The sequence below is a fragment of the Corvus hawaiiensis genome, chromosome Z (assembly GCF_020740725.1).
Source record: "Corvus hawaiiensis isolate bCorHaw1 chromosome Z, bCorHaw1.pri.cur, whole genome shotgun sequence".
NCBI lineage: Eukaryota > Metazoa > Chordata > Aves > Passeriformes > Corvidae > Corvus > Corvus hawaiiensis.
The window spans coordinates 61,795,513-61,817,755 of record NC_063255.1 but is presented as its reverse complement, the minus strand read 5'-3'; the positions used below and the strand labels follow the sequence as shown (position 1 = coordinate 61,817,755).

General features: G+C 45.3%; 1 protein-coding gene across 10 annotated transcripts in view; it reads right to left on the bottom strand.

Annotated features, from left to right (window-relative positions):
- NFIB (nuclear factor I B) overlaps positions 1-22,243 on the bottom strand; it is a 266,788-nt gene that overhangs the window by 167,323 nt on the left and 77,222 nt on the right. For 2 of the 10 annotated variants that reach the window (XM_048292696.1, XM_048292697.1), the window contains exon 1: positions 1,718-2,071. The exons of 7 other annotated variants lie outside the window; for them this stretch is intronic. In XM_048292696.1, the coding sequence (XP_048148653.1) occupies positions 1,718-1,747 (30 nt within the window). In that variant the 5' untranslated portion in view covers positions 1,748-2,071. Of the gene's footprint in view, positions 1-1,717; positions 2,072-22,243 lie in introns of those variants that run through there. One more of the 10 variants, XM_048292703.1, reaches the window with a different exon arrangement.

Below are 22,243 nucleotides of genomic sequence, written 5' to 3'. Positions count from 1 at the left end.
AAACAAGATAATAAATTACCACTCTAAAAGAGGTGGTTGTGAAAATCTGTGTCTCAAATGCAAAAACTGCTTTCTTAAGTTGTACTCTCATATTTATATTCTGATGCAGAGGTCTTATTGCCTGTCAATAATTTCACACACTGGACAGCCTACACAGAATTAATTTTTCTAACCACAGATTCCACAGTAAGTAATTATTTCTATGTGTGTACCTGCAAGCATGTGTGTATCTGTTACGCAAAACACCTCGTATGTTTCTCTTTTGCAGAAGAAATATCTCAATAACACTTTTTTCCATCTTTCTTCCACTGCAGCTCACGTTTACTTACTGAAAATATCCATATCTAAGTCAATCACACTTAGATGCCAAACAAAATATAAACAATAAAAAATGTGTCAGCCAAAAAACTACAGGACTGCGTCCAATCACTGAATAAGCCTTATCATTGTTTCCATCTTCAATCACAATTTATGAATACTTTACTCCTTTTGAATTACAATGGTTTGTAACTGGGGAATAACTTAAATCATATTTATTTATTCACGGTGCAACTGTAAGTGCATCGCTGGCCTCTCTATAGCAGCCTTGCAGCAGACGTTACTTTCGCACATTTTCTGCTTCTTTAGCTATTTGTTGCACCAATGTGGAAGCATGCAGTTATCGCTTAATCAGTTTACATCACATCCTCCTAAGACAGACTTTCACGAAAGCTGAAAACTGTCCCCGGGCTTTGCAGACCGGGTTTACCGTCCGAAACAAGCTCCGGTGCCCCGACGCTCACTCGCCGATACCGTACGCCGGGCGAGGACGCTTCAGGGGCACCCGGAGAACTTCCCAAAGCTGCTCCCGAAACCCTTCAGGGTTCAAAATGTGCGTTTTGCCGCAGCGGGAACCCCCGCTCGGACTGCCCCCGCGCTCTGCGCCACGCCGTCCTCGCCCCCCGCCCTCCGCTCCCCGCTCCGCGGCCCCGCATCGCTCCGCGCCGACCGCCGCTCCCCTCCCGCCGTCCCGGTGACAGCCGCCGCTCGGGATCGAAAAGCGGCCGCGAGTGCGGTTGTAAAAAAAGGCTCGGTCTTTCCCGTGCTGGGGAGAGTGCATGCTCCTCCGCCAGCACCACAATTTAGTGGGGAGGGGGAAAACGCCGTGCCCTAGTATAACAGAACGAGAAAACACTGCACAGCTTGGTCATCCCCGCTCACATCTCCCTCATTGTTGGCAGCCTGCATATTATTAATTAAGCATAAGACGGGATTACTTCGCACCGGCGAGCGGTCGTGTTTTGTCAAAAAAAGCACTTTTCCTTTCAAACCCTTTCATTAGGCTGTATGTAAACAGGCGAGCTGAAAAGAGTGCAAGTCGTTTGATTCCAATCAAATCAATACTTCTCAAACCTGTTTTTTTAGCTTAATTATGCTCATTTCCAGTTTGTTAACCTTTGACTTCTTATGCACCAACAATTAACAGTATTTGTCTACGGGTGACACTTTGAATGGATCTCCCCAAAACAATGGCCTGGTACAGTTTATTCTCTAATATTGCCTCCTGAGAGAGGAGTTTGGATCTGACAAGCAGTTACAACTGTGCTTTAACCCGTTACAACTACCAGCAATGACTCATTAACAACTCACATACATATAAATATTTAAAAAAAAAAAAAAATTCCAACACGTGAAAATAAATAAATTAACAAATAAATTAAATAAAAAACGTCTATACCTGAGTGAGACAGATTGGAGAATACATCATGACTTCGCTTTGAGAACACGCTGCCCGGAGAGCCCCTAAGAAAAGCCTCAAAAAGGAATAATTTCATCTATTCATTTTACAGTCATCTGAGACTCAAGGAAGATGAAATCAATCAGGACGGGGCTCTGCTCTGGATCACCACAACTTCACAACAAACCCCAGTCCTCCTTAAATAGCCAAAGATTCAAGTTCACTCCGTGTGCTAGATTTCCCGGGGTGAAATCCAATCTACACTTTTAACCCTCTTGTAGTCGGCGGCGCAGGAGTCTTGCTTTTGCTGCTGCTGCTGCTGCTGGTTGTTTTGCAGATGAGGGGGGAAGGACTCGGGGGGGTGGGGGGTGGGCGGGAGGATTTTTTTGTTTGGCTTTTTTTTTTATCCTTCTTTCTTTTTTCTTTCTTTTTCTTTTCTTTTTCTTTTTTTTTTTTTTGGGGGGGGGGGGGGGGGGGATTTGTTTTTTCTTTTTTCAGAAGTTGGTGGTGCTGCCGTGATAACACGACACTGTCACCACGCTTTCGAAAGTTCAAGGTTACAGCCCGGAGCGGAGCAAGAGGCTCCCGGGCAGCGATGGCAGGCGAAACTTTGCCGGGCGGTCGGGACCGTGCCGCGGGGGCGCGCCGAGACGGGGGCGCGCTCCGGCGGGCAGAGCGGGCGGCGCGGCCTGCGGGCTCCTCCGGCAGCTTCTGCTCGCCCGCCCTCCCTCGCTCTGCGGGCAATGGTGAGAGACTGCTTTCCAAACGGCCACCGTAATAAAAATGATCTCCTGAAAATTCAAACGATAAATCTCTCCCTGGCGCTCCCACACGATTTGCTCTCAACGTGTCCGTGAGCGTCCCCCCCCCCCCACCCCTCCCCTGACTCTGCAAAACTTGGAAGTTGAAAAATTCACCGGTTACACCCTGTGGACCCTATTCCAGCTCTCTCCCAAATGAGATTTAAGTATTTTTTTTTTTAATTATTTAATTACACCATCACCGCTTACACTCCTCCTCCTCCAGCAAACACATTCCTTCTCCACCAGATCCCTTTCCTCTGCCCTCCCTCTGCATTCATTACCACCGAACGCTGCAGAAGGAACGAGCACGTTTCGCAAACATCCCTCCCTCATTTTCCCGTTCTTCTGGTGGGAGAAAGTTGCGGGGGCGAAGGGGGGGGGGGGGGGGGGGGGGGGAGACTGCCATCTGCGAGAGGCTTCTTTTTCTTCTTTCGGGGTACGACTTTGCCAGCTGCGGCGGGGCTCAGGCGCCCCCGCTTTCCCCCTCCCTCCGCGGGGGACACGGGGGAGGGCACCCCGCTCCGCCGCCCTCCCAAACGGAGGAAGCCTGTCCCGCACCGCCGGTGACTGATGTCCCCGCCCTCGCAGGCTGCGGCCGGGGGCGGCGAAGGGGTCCCGGCTCCCGGGAGGTAACAGGGCGCGGGGTCTGGTTTAATTCTCCCGGGGCAGCTTTAACCAGGGGAGCCGGGAAAGGGCGGGGTTTGGGGGGAAACAGCGAAACTTATTTCTGCTCCTGTGAGGCGCGCTGCGACTCCGTGCCCAGCTCACGGAGGCGTCCGGTGTGTGCGGCCCCCACCCCCAGCACCGCCGCTGCGGGCAGGGGCGGCCGAGCGCCACCGGCGCTCCCTCCCGCTGCCCTTGCGCAGCCCCCGGCGGCGTCCCGGAGGGACCGCTGACTTCCTCCGTGCCCAAAGTGAGAGTTTATTCACGTCAGGCATTTCACAACGACACATCAAGGAAAGTAAGCAGGTTCAAGTCAACCATGAAATGGTCACTTTTTAACCCCGTCCTGTCCTCATTAGGGAAATGCTCAAACACAGCCCATTTTCAAAGAAAGTTCTTAATGAGGGGAGCTTGCCAAGGCTACCAGCTGCAATTCCCATAAATTTACAAACCAAAAGAAGCAGAGCGATCGGTGCGGGGGGGGAGAGACCCCATACAAGACAGGTAATGTCAAAGGAAACAGCAACAGCCCAATGCAGTAACCCTTGCAGAGTCCACGCCACATCCCCACAGCTCGGTTTCTGGCTACTCTTGCCCCTTTCCCTCAGATTTGCAGGGTTCAAACAACAGACATTCATCCTCTCTTCTACAGACTATCCTGATAAGTGACAAGTTAAAGATATACATTTAGGCTAGAAGGGATTACGCAAACTCGGGGTTAACCGTAATTAGCACCATTTATTTTTATATCTGGTGTAAAATACCCCCAAATCCTAGTGGTTTTTCCCCTACCCAGACAGTACAAAAAGCTGATAATGCCAGATTTAAATTGTGGAGTATGCCTTCAAATAAGTATTCTATTTAACTGGAGTTAATTTACCATAAAAGACATTCCTCTCAGCACAAATGCACTGATGTCCTTGAACACACCTCTTTGAGTGCTTGAACTCTTACACAGCAAGCCATTATTGTAGACCTGATTTAAAACGACAGTAACTATCCTCTATCCCCTTTATCACTCTCATCCCTCCATAACGATCAGGGCAATCTAACCAAACCCCTAACACCACATCAGCAAGGCTGCCCCTGGGAGCTGCATAGACGTGAGAAGTCTCCCATTTCCCAGGCAGGACTTGCAGAAGGCCCCACTCCCTCCCATGATCTGGCCAAAGGATTGCTTTGCACTAGAGTCCTGTGCACTAAAAGCAAGAACTGCCTGGCAAAGTCTGGCAAGCACGAAAAAACAAATGGAGCGAGGTAAGGACAGAGAGAAACCAGTCACTTTCTGTAGCCTTTGCTGCTGCGAGGGATGTGGAGTCAGTATGAGATTGTGTTTGCATTCCCACAAGAGCTGGCTGAGGGTGGGTTTGCATCCCTAGCCAGAGTGCAGAAGGTGGGAGACAAGCACAGACAGCCCTGCAGCATGTGCCAGTATCCCCCAGAATAGCACTGCTGCGGACCAGGCAAAGCCAGATACCCCCCACCCCAGAGCCAGTCTGCTGGCCAGGATTGAACAGGCCTCTCATATGGAAGCATCTTCGGGAAAATGGAACTGCCCAGCCAGCATGGCTCAAGCAGCATTTTGTCTTCTGAATGATCAAGAATGGCAGGAATGGTACAGGTTGCCATGGGTTTACCCATGGGTTCGACCCAAAGGCCCCCAGTACGTGACAGAAAGCAGGCTGAACTGGGCACCCAAACACATGTTTCAGCTCTGTTGCTCCTAGTTAATCCCAACGGGAACCCATAAAGGATGAGGGCTTTGTCCTGGGAGAACTCTCCTCAGAAACACGTGTGCGTGCATGCCTATGCCCCCATCTTCCTCCATCCCACTCCAACCCCTCGGCACCTTTCACAGAAAAGCGAGCTAAAGATTCTTTCCAAAATGGGTAAAAACCTACATTAAAACCATAACAAAATGCAAGTCTGTCACTTACACTTGCTGCAGAGGTGTTTTAAAAAGGGTATTTAGTAACTGGGTTAGCCTGGAGAAATACAGCATTAATGCAACAAGGACAGCAGCCACAGTGGCTGGGCCTTCGCATGCAGGGAGACCTTGAGAGAAAGTGGTCCAACTGCTTTCCAGTTTTTGCTTGCATTAATTCCTCATGGCCCCAAAGACCCTTCTCTCCTTCCTCACATACTAAAAACCCTGTTAATGCTGCAAGTTCTCTACTCTTGAAGCTCCAGGCTGGAGGACAATTGTTTTTTGTCCTCACTGCCAGAGCTATGCCAACCGCATGCTGTATGTGGAAGTTCAACTAGCATTTCAATGTGGGCTATTAAGAAAATAAAAGTCACTGTCTGACCTTCCCCGTGAGACGCACTGAGAGCTGTTCTCTAACACTAAATCCTAACCCATTGACTTCACAGAGCCAGGCTGGCCCTGAGGGATCCTGCTCTCAGGTGGGATGCAGTAGGAGCGCTGATAACACCGCTTGGCCACACACACAGCTGGGCAAAGGCACACGGGTGCTAGAAACCTCCATGTGACAAAAATGTACATTTAGAAAGAAAAGGCAGTTTTCACATCAGTAAGTGGCAGATATCAAAGCTGCGTGTGAGTGACCCTCATCCTGAGCCTGCACTCTCCAGACTGGGGAGCTGCTCCCATGCTCCTCCTGCCTCCCATTTAACTCTGGCAGGGTGGTCAGGATGGGAGGACATCTACTGCATGATCTGAGATGCTCATGTCACAGGAAAGAACCATAAAGGCTTTTAGACACCATCGGCAGATGGGCTCACTCTCCTCCACCCATCCTAGCTCCCCAGGGCAGTTTTCTGCCAGCGGTGCAGACCCTCATGTGTCAGACTTGCACAGAAAGCATGTATTTTCCCCCTCTCCCTCACAAACCATGCCCACAAATTTCACCAGATGCTGCAAAGTGGCACTGCCCTCAGGTTTCAGAGATAACAACATTTAAAAGTGGAAAGGCCATTTAGACCATATATCCCACCTAGAGCAGAATTTCTGGTGCCCTTTGGCTGGACAACTGCTCAACTTTTTCAAGTTTTGGAGAACAAGACTATTATTAATGGAGCAAAAGGAAAGGAATTACTAAAGTTGAAGTGTGAAGCCTAAGATTATCTCAGAATACAAGTGAGCAGTTTGGTCAAATGTCTAAACATACACAAACTGAACTTGTAAGAAATCAAGTTTTCATGAATATTCCAGTTTTCTCTTTATAAAAGTCAGAAAGAACAGATTCTGGCATATGGCATTTCATCTAAAGTACGAAATAGTTGAGAACTAGCACCAAAACTCTTATGTAAGAGGGTTCTTACATATAAGAGGGTTCTCTGTGATCCAACATGGAAGTTTTACATCTAGTTTAGTACTACCATTAGCTCCTTTTTTAACACTTTGTTAGAAAATTAACACACACGTCCATTCGATAAACAATTACTTAAGTACATATATAAATATTGAGTAGCACAAATATAGTTTATGTCACTTATGAGCAAAAAATAGTCTACACCATATTATATATTATATTATTTTATATTATATTATATATATTATATTATACTGTTACCTAATGGTGATTCTATCTGTAGGAGTCGTCACGGTGCCGTGCAAGACTTCTTGTACAAGCATATTAGCCTACAAAGCAAAGCTTTGCGTCTTTGGCATAACCAGAGCCTTGGACAGTTTTCTTATGTGCAAGAATACTGTCTGTGCATGGAGACATATATGTATATATAAACACATGTATATGCACAGACATTCAGGAAAAAAACAACTAGTTAAATAAGCAAACTGATAATATATTGGTTTCTGGGGCCTTGATATGTTTCACATGAGATTGAATTTTAAGTTATTTATGACTTAAAATGTAAACAGCAATCAGTACAACTTCTAAGTCAGTAGAACAATAAAATCACGTCATAATAATTACTAGCACTTTTTACTGGGTTTTGGGTGATAGGAAGAAGCACACACTGTATAGAAACTGTTTACATGTATGATCAATAGAAAGTGTGCACATGTACAATCAAAAGAAAAGAAACACACTACTTACTCTAAACAGAGACACACATACATATGACGGGTGTGTGCACTTGACCCCTGTCCACGTATGGTTTGATGTGGACTATAATACTTGAGCTTTCCACAGCTCCCAGACCAGCAAATAAAAACATCAAACCTCAAGTGAAAAGCTGTAAACCACAGCATTTTGGGTTACACAACTGTGCCGTTTTTGTCCTCACTGCATCCGTCACATCCTCAGCCTTACAGAGGCACGAAACCCTTTTTCACCAATACAGTAAATTCCTTAAAAATTCACACATGCTAATTTCAAATGCCCTGGACATTACCAGCAATGACAACACCACAAATAAAATTCCAACACATTTCTTTTCTGGCAGTTTATATCACTTGCCAGATTTTGAGAATATTGGGATAGAGGTGGGGGTGGGGGCAGCGTCTAGAAGCTGGATTTAAATGTCTGCCTAAATTAGAATTATAAAAGTGCTTGATCTTTTTCTTGTGATTCAACATTAAAATTGTAAGCATTGCAGCTCAAAACCGCTTCAGAGAATGTTATGAGTTAATCCTGTGTGTTTTGGCGCCTTTTCCCTGCCAGCTACTGTACTTTAGAGAAAAAAAAAAAAAAAAAAGCTGGAAATCTTGTCTGTCCCATCACAAGTTCAATGGCAGCACTTTCCAGCAGCGGGAGGAGAAGATGGCTATGTTCGCAGAACTAATAATAATTCAGATCACGCCACATCGGCATCTTGTGTCAGAGTCGAAACTGGCTTCCCCGCCCCCTTCAACCTGAGAGCTGCCAAGTCCTCACACACTCCGCATTCAACCACAACTTAATGGATGGGATATTGTGCATTAAAATGTGGCCCAGACACACAGGGGAAGAGAGGACAAGAGGGAAAGCAGACAGACACACACGCACACACACATACAAACAGACACGCAAGAGAAAGGAATGAATTAAAATACACACACAGGTCCTACAATAAAACGGCAGTGAAAAAGCGGGGGGGGAAGAAACAAAAAGAAACCGTCTAGAGTAACTTTAAAAAACAAGCCAGAAATGCCACCCTAACACTGCATCCTGCTATATAGCATGAAAGAGACCAGCACAAGTCTCCAGACAATTTATGGAGCAGACGATACACAGCACCAATGCCATTTCCTCCACACGATACATTCAAATTGCAGTCCATTAACTACAAAAACCACTAAAACAGCCAGAGAGAAAATATTATATTAAAATGTGAGTAAGGAAGCAATTTCTACAGCAACAAGAAAGAGGGGAAAAGTTCTGTCTGTTAGGTATCAATAAAGTAGCATTTGCATTAATCCTTTCCAGCATTTAACTGATAGTTGTCTGCCAGAGAAAAAGGGGGAGAGGGGAACACTTGAAGCAGGAAATGTGCCAAGTTCAGCACTTTTGGATGCAAACTCCCATCAACTGATTTCTGGCATAAAAGTATGATCCATATACAAAATCTGCCAAAAAAAAAAAAAAAGCCAAATACAAACAATCCACCACTTAAATCTTATCCTGTAAAGAAGAAGTAGTATCAGCATTTAACAACAGGGTATAACATCCACTTTGAAACCACAGAGACACAATCTCAGCCTGGAGGAATTACAAAACAAGAGTCAATTGAGTTTAAAAAAAAATATATATGTAAAAATATAAATCACTTAAGCACCATGTACCATTATGGTGTACTTCATTAAATGAACGAGATCTTGAAATCAGCAACACACCACTGGGCCTTTCGCTTCAGATTTCCCAGGATGCATATCAATTTTCTCAAGGGCTCAGTGTGTTGGGGTCTTTTTGTTGTTCTTGGTTTTTTGAGTATATTTTTAATCTCCTGAAATGGCCTTCTACCTTTTATATTGGTTTGGGATGTCTGGGGGGCTTTTGTTTTGTTTGCTGTTGCTGGTTTGGGCTGGTTTGGGGCGACTTTTTGGGGGGGGCAGGGGGGGTGTTATTATTATAGTTGCTGTTGCTATTGTTATTATTATTATTATTTACTCAGGTAAATTTGAATTTATTTTGTTGCCAGCTTTTTGCCTGACACCGAACGGGATGAAAATTCTTGGAGTGGGCGAGGGAAAAGGCGTTGAAGTCACAGCCTGTGGGCAGAGCGCTCCTCCTCCTCCTCTTCCTCTCTTTCCCAGTCTCTTTTCCTCTTTTGAGCTGCCAGGCTGGAGAACACGTTTCAGTGGCGTCTGACTTGAACTCGGGCCAAGAATTCCTTTTCCACCCCCTCCCCCCGCCCCGTAAATTTTAAACTCTTATATATCCACACACGTATAGATGCGTATGTTTACGGCAGGGACGTCCCTGCCCGCCTTCCTCCTCTGCCTCCGCCTGCGGGCGCCGGGCCGCCCCAGCCTCCTTCCAGCTTCGGCCACGGGCTGCTCGGCCACGGGCTGCTCCTCCTCCTCCATCTCTCCCTCCATCTCTCCCGCTGCTCCGCCGCCGGCCCGCGGGAAGCGCGGCTCTCCGCTTCCGCCTGGCGGCTGCCGCACGCAGCGGGGCCGCCGCGGGCTTCTGCGCATTAAGGACGAGCAATTCCTCAGTTTAGCCCTCTCAGGCCACGCTAGGCGAGTATGGTTCTTCGCACTTGTTTTTTCTGAAAGGCTTTTGCACACAGGTTATGTAATTTCATGGTTTCAGATGCCACCTTTTATAAGCTGTCGCATCATACTGCTCGCTGCCTGCAGAATTAACTCCGCTCCAGAGGAATTGTTAGCCAGTCCAAACCCGAAGGCCGTAAGGCAACCTCGCAGAGGAAGGATTTCACATCTAAAACTTGCTACACAATTAAGGCACTTACAATGAAATAAATAAAACTGCATGAGGTGAAAGTGTGTGAAGAGTTTTAATCAATCAGATAACAAATACATTCCTTCCTGTTAAAAATTGGCAAGTGCAAACTGTAAAGAATCTTCATAATTACTTGGAGACCATTGCTAGGAGTATGGGAGATTCTCAGGAAGTTAATTTTCTTTTGTCTGATTTGAGAAAAACAGCTTAAGCTTCTAAAAATGCAGTCTACTCTTATAATGAAGCGGAAATTGCCATGAAATAGGAAAAAAAAATGAAATATAAGTTTCAGACTTCAGACAAATCACTCTAGAGTTTTGCTTTATTTTTTAGAGTTTTCTTTACTTGTATGATCCTTTTATAAAGAAGTAAAACCTAAAAAAATTGAATTATGAATTTGACTATTCACTGAGAACGGGAAATGATTGTTCGTGCTATGTGTGGCAGATTTTGAAAACTTTACACCAGCCAGACAATCAAGTGGAGAGCAGACCTTTCTCTGTGCCAAAAGGAACCTGCAGGTGTTGATTTTTTAATTTTAAATGTTTTCCCCTTTTCTATAGAATGAAAGTTTTATTTTTGAAAGTTGCACACTATTAACAATTTGCGCTAGTCAACAATTCTCAACAGAATTTTTGCAAGAACTTTGGCAATATTTCATTTAGATTTTGAGGCCTTTTTTTTGCTCCTTAGTTTTGACTTTGGTCTTGCTGTTGTGATTGCTGACAAAGATTCAATTTCTGGTAGACAGTCCCACTACTCACTGCAGCTTTCTCTGTTTTGTTGGTTGGTTGGCTGTTTTTGTTGAGTCTGTATATTTACTAAGCCTAACTTTGCATGTGCTTTAGCAAACAATTGCTAAATTGATTTATATTATATCAAATGACAGCAATAATGGTGTCAGGAAAGAAATAAGTATTTCAGTCCTTTAGAAAGAAAAATTGTGTTGCACAAAGCTGTCATACTTAATCTAGGTTTAGTTTAAACCTAGATGGTCATAAGCAAATTTCGTGAACATATTTTTAAGTCCAAAAACTGTGTTATGTGTCATTTCCATAGCTTTCGATTTCTGAGTTCTATAGCACTAACATGTGTTGATTTTGGCTTTCTTTTCCATAAATGTAATCAAAGGCTCATATATTTTGTAATAGGCTGACCTTAATTCCTGTTGATTCTGGATTTTTTTTTTGTTTTCTGAGGTTGTAATATCAATATGCTTGATACTTTTTAACATTCAGAATGGATAAAACAGGAAGACTGTAAATAGTTTTCTTCCATGGATAATTGTTACCAAGTCAGTTACTCATCCATGTATGAGTGGATAGCAATCTGAAGAAAGATAGACTCACTTGCAGAATTTCCACTAAAACAAATAACAAAGAATTATTTGACATATTTATAACAGAATTTGTGAGAAATATCAAATGTTTCAAGACATGTTATTTTTGAAGATGCTGATGTAAATTTACTTTATTAAAATCTCTGTATTTCCAAGGTTTGCTTACTAACTGACAGGACAGGAAAATTAAATAAGTGAAAGGGGACCTCATACATCAGTGGTTCAAGAGTCAAGTCTGTGAAGTAATGCAGTCATGGGATAGACTGAGCAGACAAGGATCAGATTAAGCAACAATGCAGTTGGCAGGGTCTCAGTACAGTTTGACTGTGTGCATGAGGGGCGCAGCCATTCCTATTCATAACAGGGCAACTGAGAAAACCACATAGCTTTGGATAAATACATCATTTTGTGCGTGTGAAAAAATACTCTTACCCCACCAGCTTTCAAGTAGGAGCTTCCCACTTTTTGCAGAAAGGCCACTGTAGTAAAAAGTTGCTGCTTCCTATTCCTGAAGCCTATTCCATTCAGGTTTGTCTGAGCAGGACACCATGAAAACTCCACGATTTGCACATGTGCGCAACACTTGCTCATTACTTCTGGAAGTTCATACTTTTGCCATGCTGCTCTTTACAGGACCCCAGCCCCGCCGAGCCTCCCGCACAGTCTCCTAGCAACTAGGAGAATTACAACTCTCACTTTGACACTGGCGAAATCATTCCTTCTGCTGCTTCCCCCAGGCAAGCACTCTGCAGTCCAGGGTGAAATGCACTGGGCAGAAAGATGGGGAGTACTGGTCAGAAGGCTTGCAGAGGCTGATGTCAGTAATTCTCTGTGTTGCCAAGCAAAGCCTGGAGTTCCCACCCGCTGCAGCAGGGTCAATTTCCAGTTGTTTCCAGCCCTGCTCTGGCATATTAGGTAGGGGAGAATTCAAGCAGATTTCATCAAATTATTTCCAAAATTCTGTGACTTCAGCAAGCAGTATCAAAGTTGTTACAGTAAACCAGATTTTTCATTTTGGATAATAAATCAAGACAGGAAAGGAACTATGGCATATACAGTTTTAGTCAGCAGCAGGTCTCCCTTTCCTTGTCCAGGAAAGCAACTGTAGAATCCTGATACACAACATCTCTTCTTGCCCAGTTAATAGTCTCATACTGTGTATTTGTATTTTTTTAGACCTCTTCTTCTATTAAAATATGGCAGAAACATTATCACAACATCACCACTCAACCGTATCATCATGTCATCACCAAAACAAATTAAAAGATTAGGAAATAAGTGAAACAGTGAAGGGTAGAAAATCTTGTGTATGTTCCATAAAAGAGCCTTCAGCTCTTCAACTTTACTTAATAATAGAGGAAAGTGTAATTTCTTTCCCCACACCCTTGTTTCTCTCAATCCACGGGATTGCTAAGGAACTGTAACATTGTTGGTTTTTAATAGGGAAAAAAAAAGAAAAGCTGAGGCTTAATGGTAGCATTTAAATGGCATACAGAGCCCTTTGAGTTCACACCTCATTAAGGTGAACAGGAAGAGAAGGGGTGCACATCTTTGTTGTTACTTTTGCCTTGCAGCATTTTCAGCCAAGCTATGTGAACAGACCAGCAACATATTAACTAATTTTGTAGCAGCTGTACTTTTGTAGCAGGTTTGTTTTGTTTGGGTTTGGGGTTTTTCTAAAGTTTAAAAATTTCAGAACATTGTGAAATGGAGCCAGGGCAGGCCCTTGAAGGATAATTATTTTGGCTTCCTATTTTTTGCAAGCCAATCTACCAGATCCAATTCTCCTTCCTTATCCAGTTGAGGGGTTTCTTTGGACTAAACTTCACATGCCCTTCACATTCTGAGATGTGTTCCATAGCATCAAAAGTGACTTGGCACAATATTTCTTGCCCTGGGCACAAGCATGCTTATCTGAGATGGCCAAACACAGGTACATTTGTAAGTTGTCTGTTACATACTCCTGTAACAGACTGTACATTGCAGTTGCATAGGTGATCGGATTTGGCCCTAGAATAGGTTTGGCACTGGGATCTCTCAGCAAATTTGCTGACAACAGCAAGCTGTGTGGTAAGGTCGACACGCTGAAAGGCAGGGATGCCATCCAGAGGGACCTTGACAAGCCTGAGAGGCCGGTATGTGCAAACATCATGAAGCTCAGCAAGGCCAAGTACAAGGTCCTGCATCTGGAGTTGGAGCAATCCCAAGTGCAAATACAGTCTGGGCAGAGAATGGATTGAAAGCAGCCCTGGGGAGAAAGACTCGGGGGTGTTCATGGACAAGAAGGTCAACATGACCCAGCAATGTGCGCTTGCAGTCCAGAGAGCCAACCACATCCTCAGCTGCATCCAAAGCAGTGTGGCCAACAGGTCAAGGGAGGTGAATCTGCCTCTCTACTGTTCATGTCAGACCCCACCCAGAGTGCTGCATTCGGCTCTGGGGTCAACATAGCAAGGACATGGACCTGTTGGAATGAGTACAGAGTCACTAAGTTGATCACTGGACTGGAGCATCTGTCCTGTGAGGACAGGCTGAGAGTTGGAGCTGTTCAGCCTGATGAAGAGAGAGTTTCAGGGAGACTTAAGAGCACCTTCCAGTACATAAACAGTGCCACAAGAAAGCTGGAGAGAGACTTTTCACGAGGGCGTGTAGTAATAAGACAGGAGTGAATGGCCTTAAGCTGAAGGAGAGTAGGTTTAGGTTAGATAATAGGAAGAAATTCTTTGCTATAAAGGTGTTGAGGCACGGGCATATGTTGCCCAGAGAGGCTGTGGGCTCCCCATTCCTAGAGCAGGCTGAATGGGGCTCTGAGCAGCCTGGTCAAGTGGGAAGTTCCCTGCCCATGGCAGGGGGATTGGAATGACATGATCTTTAAGGTCCCTTCCAACTTAAACCACTATATAATTCTAGGATTTCTGACCATGTCTTCCAAGTCTTTTAGCACTTATCAGCTTGAGAGCATGATTCAAAAGAGTCAGAGGAAGAACTCCTGTAAAAAAGTTCTTTTAGCCTGCTAACCCAGCTTCTCACTTCCATTTCTCTCCTTTTCTGTTACATCAAACTGAACATGGATCAACAACTCCCAAATATGGCTTTGCTGTTATCATAGCAGGAGAGATTAGGGAAGGTAGTAAAGGTTATTTTCATGCAAACCTGACTTTGCACTTTTACACTGGCATCTCCAGGACGATGGAAGGAGAGCTTATTTCTACTGATGGATCCTCATGTGACGTCCGGCAGACACTGACACTTAGTGCATGCCACAGTCAATGTGGGTTCTCCTGTTGGCACACCAGCATGACAATTTGTGCAAAAGAAATCTATTCTCTCAGCATATAGTCGGGATATTCAACACTTCCGCATGGAAAAGAAATATGCATGAGGATCAATCATAAACTTTTCCTGCCCCCATCTCCAGGACCACCCAGCAGGGCAGATGTTTTTGTCCAAGCTGAATGATTTTGACAGCTGGTGGCTTTTTCATCCTGACTTCCACAGGTCTGTGTCATTTTGGTGTCATCAAGGCAGCTGAAGATCCTGTGGTAGAGAAGATTTTTACACCATTGATGATTTTGTTTCTCTTGCTGGTGTGCTTAAGTTAATAGCTAAGGTCTAAAAGAATGGACTTCACAAACTTCTCTGCAGACAGGGTTAATACTGTGGACATACGGCACTTTACCAATCCCATAGAACACCCAACCATCTCAACCTGAAAGACAACACAGGTTTCTGTCATCCACGGAGCAGAAAGATGACCAGAATGCTGCTGTCCCAGAGATGACATTCACCATTTTGAATAGCAGGGATCTTACTCCCTCATGAGAATATATATATTGAAACAATGTGTATGTCATTTTAAGAAACACCTCTTGCCCTCTTCATGTATCCAGCAGAAGATTCTCAGCTGGTCGAGAGTGGTAAAGTGTGAACTCAGCAGGCTAAAGAAAATCAGCATGTCCTTCTTACTGATTAATTTCTGAATAAAAGCATGGCCAGTGCCATTTCTACTCCTGCCTTCTACAGTGTCCTGCACAATATCTCTAAGGAAGAGGCCCTCCAAGGCTCTCCAACAGTTTTCAGGGCACTGCAGACCTGAGACAGGTGGCTAGCTAGTGTGCTTCCCATCAGTGGGGAAGGGTCCAGTAAGCAGCAAAAGAACAAAATGAAAGCATTCTCTTTAGTGTTTCATAATATGCAAGACAAAATTTCATGCTATGGCAACAAAATGGGACATGGCACTCTTCTCCAGCACCCATGGATATGTTTTCCATGGTTTTTTTGACTATCAGGCAACTGAATATGTTAGAGTCTTCCTAATTCATTCTTCCCTGCGGCACATTCACAAGACTGGGAATACCTATGAAGATTATCTAATGTATTTATTAAATAATTTTTAAAACATTAAAAAATATATTACAAATAATCTGTTATATAAGCACTTTTAGAATCATCACAGGCATTTCAGCTGCTTATAATAATGATTTTTAAAGATGCAGATTTGCAGTGCCAGTAAGTACTGGCAGTACAGTCACACTGTTGGTTGAGAATGATTTCTGAAGGATACTATTTCCCTTTGACCACACACCAATGCACTCTGTGGGAACCGAGTGAATGGTGAGCAGTACCTACTTCCAGTCCTGGAAAAACTGAAAATCTTGTACTCTGTGGTGACAGCACTAGTTGTGTGAGAAGACAGTGTACAGGAGCAGGCACCAGTGAAATATTTGGGCTGATTATGTTCCAGGAGTGGGAACCCTTGCCTTGGAAACCATGGGACGAGTCACTGCTACTTTTTCTCTTCTGTCTTGCTGTGGGCTCTTCTAGTCCTGGTCAGAGGGGTCACTTTACCCTCTTCCTTTCCCTTAGCTTCTTTTTTCTTTTGTTAGGCATTGCTCTTCCTCACTTCATGGCTTAAGTGTTCATCCACCTAATGTCCAGAGTTGATGCATACTTCATGCCCATATGAGCTCCTTCTATACTCTGTTGATTCTGCTTTGCTTATTGACGCACTCCAAGAGGAGGAAGATTTCTTCAGAAAAAATTATGAGCATATCTCTTGTCCTCAATTCAAAGAAAAGAAGACTATCTCCTTTACATTCTATGACCCGGCAAGACCACAGACCTCCTCCATTATGCCTGCATTTTGGCCCATATATCATCTGCTAGCAACCAGGTTCCCAGTTCATTAGTGCATTATGGGGGGGACTTCAGGTTAGTTTCTTAATTGACTGGAAAGACAAGTCAGGGAAAATGGACTAGACAGTCATTCCGGAATGTTTGTAAGGAGAGATTACTGGTAAGAAGACAAGTTTCTCATGTGTAAAAATCTCCGCCTGACACCACATGAGTCAATTAGTGAAGAGCATACCATGGTAGAGACAGGGCTGGTGAGCTACAGGAAGTTTATTCTGGCCAAGAAGCCTATGTAATGTTGATATATTAATCTTTAAATGCTAAAGGCAAATACTGGCATCCTGGACTATTTAAGCAGGCATTGACACAAGACTAAGGTGAAGATTAGCCCAGACTGTCAAATTTATTCTCTCCTCTCCTAGGATGAAAGGTTATGAATGGACAACCTCAAGGAAGCCTGGGGTGGAGATTTTTACTACAAACAATCACTGATGATCTATAATCTGGGTTTGGAGACAGTGTCTCAGCATAACTCTGTACTGTTGTAGACAGAGAGTGCTCTCTGGAGAAACAAGAAGCTGGAGTGGCTAAATGAAAACTCATTGTTTTCTTTAAAAAATAAGATATTTAGTTCAAAATCAGGTATTTTAGGCAGTCACGTGGGCTATTCAAGATCACCATAGTCACAGCTGTGCAGGTGCACAGCAAAGTGTGGTTTTGCTGTATTTTGCTGCACTAGATTTATAATGGCACACCCTGAAATCATACAAAGCTTTCTTGTCTTCATCCCTGAACATGCCCCACTAACAGTGTTGATTTTCCATGTAGCTACCAAAATGAAACTGTAAACCATGATCACATCAGGGAGTAACCAAACCCCCTGATGAGCGTGGTGTTGTCAAGATCTGGTTAACCTCAGCAGCATGTCCAAGGTGAGACAAGCATGTAAAAATAGAATGAGCTACATGACAGGAGATTACATGTGCATAAGCCACAAGTGACCACAGGTAATTTGTGTTGCATAGAGGTTAGCCACAGTAAGGGAGTGGAACAATACAGGCCCAGGGAACAGCAGTGCAGCCCTGAAGAGCTACCAAAGTGTGGCATAACAGTTTCGAACTTTGCTAGGAGCCACTCACTATAGTGAGCCTCTCAGAGCCAGTTTTAAAATGAAGCCCATATCCTTTCTGTAACCAACAGCTGGACAAGCAATCCTGTCTCTCAAATACATGCAAGTTCAGAGTGAAAACAAAATTATTTAGACGTATTTAAGCTAAAATATAAACCCTGCTTCATACTTTAAACATACAGTGACTTTTCTGAAAGACTTGGTTTTGTGTTCAGAGGAAGAATTCCTGGCATGCTAATATTTTTTATTAGACACAGGAAATTTGAATTCCAAAGGTGACATTTTCGGTACACTTTGAACATATGGAAAACAAGGCTATAACGGAACTTCTCTGTAGCTTAATTGTACCCAGTAGTTCTGTGAATACTCTGAATACAGAGATGCATGCACTCAATAAGGTAAGACTATTAATCTTTCTGTTAATTGGCTTAACTGATTAATGAAGTAATATATTTTGCAGCACAATATATATTAATGCAAGCAAGTGGCAAAGTAGGACACAACTGAGCTCTTGAGTAGAGGAAATAGAGAAAGTCAGAAGAAGGTGTGACTGCCAGCAGCTGGAGGTCTGTCTAGGCCAAGAGCAGCTCGATTTGACTAGGATGAGGAAAAGCAAGTCTTGTCACAAGAGTGGTGCTGATTGATAAGGCAAAACCAAATCAAGGCAAGTTTTATCTCTTTCATTATCCTTCTAGCCCCCAACATCACCATTTTTATCATAACCCCTCCCTGTCTTCCTTCTGCTTTTTGCTGAGCTGGAGAAAGGAAAATATGTTTGGAAGTAGGAGGAGCTGAAGCAGCAGAAAGGTGTGTAGAGGGTATGAAGAAAGGTCTATCAGACTTCAAAGTATGTGAAGGAAAGTAATATATGCGCCTCTCCAAAGAGGCAAAATTAACTTACAGTCCATAAGTAGAAATACGATCCATTTTGTGCTAAAGAATGTATTTTGCATATATTCATACTTTCTGTATAGATGTATATTAGAGGAAAAAAAGCAAGCAGTGCTTTTCCATGATAATGTTATGTAGTGCTTTCTTCTGCACCAATGAGAGGAGTTTCTTTTCTCATTATGGTTTTACTTTCCCTCACTGAATCACATCCTCTCTTGTTTTCTGTGAAATTTTGACAAATGTCTCTGCAAAAACATGGGTTCCTTTGTTTCTGGAGTGCATTGTGCCTATAACTCTCGTGGCCTCAATTCAGGAATAGGATTTGTTTAAATGTCTTTTTTCATTGCTACTCTCTTTTCAAGACTGAGCTGTGATAGTGGAATGAAAATATTAGAAATAAGGCTTCTCCAGCACCAGAAAAGCTGCAGCGTGTCCTAACACCTCTCCTTGAAGGCAGGATGAAGATTAAACCCAGACCACACCAACAAGACCCAGCACCATCCTTAATCCAGCAGTGCCCACACAGAGAGGTCTGTCCTACCTAAATTGCAGTTCACACCAGGGTGATCCCAACCCCATGCTCAGCAGCTGCCCCAGGGCCTAGGGCAGGCTATTTTCCCTATGGCATGGACAGTGCCCGTAAGGCATGGGCAGGCTACATGATGCCCACTCTCCTTTAGTCCAGGGGAAGCAGGGCAAGCAACTGCAGTGGGAAAGGCCCCGTGGCAGCCAGTGTGGGGCTACACTGCTATGCTGCCTCCTCTCTCCACCCCACAACAGGCAGGCAGAGGTGCCACAGCTGGAGGGGAGGCAATTACAGAACAGTGTGACAGGGAAGACATAACATTTGTGGGCTCCTTTCCTTCCCCTGCCAGGAGCACTCACTCAGCATCTCTTTTTTCTTTATTTATTTTCTTTTTTTTTTTTTTAATGTTTGTTTTAATTTTATTGTATTTCCTACAATGTGGAAGGGAGCTGCAGCCAAAAATAATGTTGCCAAGCCAAGGGGATTGGCACACATTGCTTGGAGTCTGCAGCAAGAGCAGAGGCTTTAAATAGACTGAGCTCTGGCTACAAGCTGCTCCTGGAGGGCTGGCAGTCTCACCCCAGTGAGCAGAGACACCAACTGAGGGTGCAGGATGACCTGCACCTCTGTGTCCCTGTGCCTGTGGGGTGTTTTACCCCCATCTATGTTCAGCACCTTCACCACCCCTAGCTCCCTGCTCACCCCAGGGCAGACTGGTGGGCTGCGAAGGCTGGCAGTGCAATCCATCCCCTGGAAATAACTCTACAGTTACTAGAAATCTGTCATCAGTAAAGCTGTAGTGGTCTGGTGGCAGCACATGTGCATGGTGGGGAAGCCTCCGTTCCAAGTGTTACACGTGTGAAATGCCAAATGTGGTGAGAGCTAGCCCAGAGAGGAGGTATTGGATGGCTTCACAACCCTGCTGCCACAAAAGCTGTGCAGTATTGCTGTTTCAATAGACATTGACCACTGGTGAATTTTTCAAGATAAAGCAGATAACACGATTTCTATTTCATCATCCTTTCCGTGAACCAAAAGTAATGCCTGCGAACAAGCCTCACCACAGCTATTTAAACAAAAACCTCAAAGCCTGGCGAACCCGGTCAACTCTCCCCCTTGGATGACAGTGCCGTGGGGCCAGGGCGATGAGCTCCGTTTTGTAGCAGTGCACTGCCACTGTCAAAGACGTAGGAGGGCCCGGAAAAGAGCTCCTCTGAAGCCTGCAGAGTTCTTCGGTGTTGGGAATATTACCCTTTGCCTGGCACTTGTCGTGCAAATAAACCACGAACCCCTGCAAAGCTGCAGTGCTGAAGGCTGAAGCGTCTCTTTGCTCCTTTGAATTTTCTCCTGCCTCGCAGCCCTTATTTCGTCACCACCCTGTATTTCTGTCTCACAGCAGCCGCCGATGACTTCTCTCTTCCGAGGGGAGAGGCTCCCTCCGCCCTCCCCTCGATCCCTGCCCTCCGGGGGCGCTGGGGCTGGGGCTGGGGCCGCCCGTGCTGGGGGGCTTGAGGGGGAGCCGGGCGGCCGCTCCGGGCAGCATCTTTCCGCACTCTTTTGCGGCCTCTCGCTGCTTCCGCTTCACACTCTCGCTGCAGGGCAGCTTGGCATGTCCTTCCTTGAGCTTTCAAAGGCTGCCTGCGCCAACGAAAGTCACTTTCTCCACTTGCTAGTTTCATTCCTTAACTTCGGACCTGCTGCCTCCTCACAACCTCAATCTCCCAAATAGACGAACTCCAAAAATGGGTCGGTTTCTCCTTGTTTCCCCCTCTATATGCACATTTCCTTCACTCTTTTTTGTAGTTGTTATTCTGACCGGGTATTGCTCCGTCCCGAGAAAGAACAGTATTTTCAGTCCAATACCAATTTCTAATGTAGAATAAAGAAGACAGCAGTTAACGTAAATAAATACTTAGGATACAGCAGACATATGTTGGTCATTTCCTCTCTGACATCCCAGTGTTACTTCTACGGCGGACGGCAGCACCACTTAGGCGTGTTCCAAAGACAGGGTACTCTTTCTAAGGGAGTATCGTCTAAGGTAACGACACAGAGCAGGTAGGGGCGCCCCTACCCCTCTTTTAAAGACCCGACTGCTTCTTTTTCTCTCTCTCGCCAATGGATACACAAGACAAGGAGGGAACAAGGAAATGTTCAGACTCTTAGGCTTCACTAGATGGAAAAAAAAAAAAAAAAAAACAGCCACACCAAAAAACAAAAGCAAACCAGAAAAACCCAAACCAAAAACCCACCCTCCACTAGCGGCTTCAGCCGCGTTAGGAAAGTTTCCACTCACAACAGCAGCTGCAAAGTTGGTTGATGGATCGACTTGTATTTGGGGCTAAAAATTCACGTATTTAAAGCTGAAAAAATGAATGAGCCGATCCTTCTACCGTCACTGCCCTGCTCCCGAAAAAATCCCACCCAAACAAACATCGAACGGGCTCGCTCCGCCGCCGCGAAGCCCGAGCGCAGCCAGAGCATCGGCAGCAGCAGAGCGGTGCTTGGCTTTTGTCTCCATACGCTTTCTGCCTTTCTTTCCAAACTTTTGGACGGTCGCTCCGAGCTGTATTTATAGACCTGGAGCTCACGGCTGTATTTTTCCTTGTGCCTCCTTTGGCTTGGGCTTAAGTCACTGGCGGGGGAAATATAAGAGGCAGGCAGTCAGGCAGGCAGACAAATGGGAGGACAGAAGGGGGAAAAGCTGAAAGTGCCGCAGGCAGGACGCGAAGGGAGGCTGGGGAAGGCGGCCGGAGGTGCGGGACTCCCCTTGCTCTTGGTGGGCGAGAGAGAGGTAACGGTGAAAGTCCAGCCCCGGCTCCCTGGGTGGGGAAAGGAAAGCCTCTTGCCCCCGGGAAAGGGGGAGGCTGGGACTGCCGTCCCATCCCAATGAGAGGACCTCAGAGGAGCCGAATCAAGAAGAGCTTGTGTTTGTGTCCGGAGGCGGGGGGCGGAGGGAGGGGGAGAGCGTGGCACACATGACACAAAGTTTGTGTCGCAGGACCAGATGAAAATAAAGTGGGTACGAGGGCAGCGAGGCTGCCGTCCACTGCCGGGGAGACTGGAAAGCCGGAGCTTCGACCCGCCCTGGAGGCCGGCTGCTGCCGGGGGTGCCCGGGCTGGCGGGACGGCGTAGCTGAGCCGGGATGCTCGAGGGCTGCGGCGGGAGCCGCGGGGCATCCCAGCAGAGCGCCCCGGGGCAGCGCAGCGCTTGGCGGCGACGGGCGCTG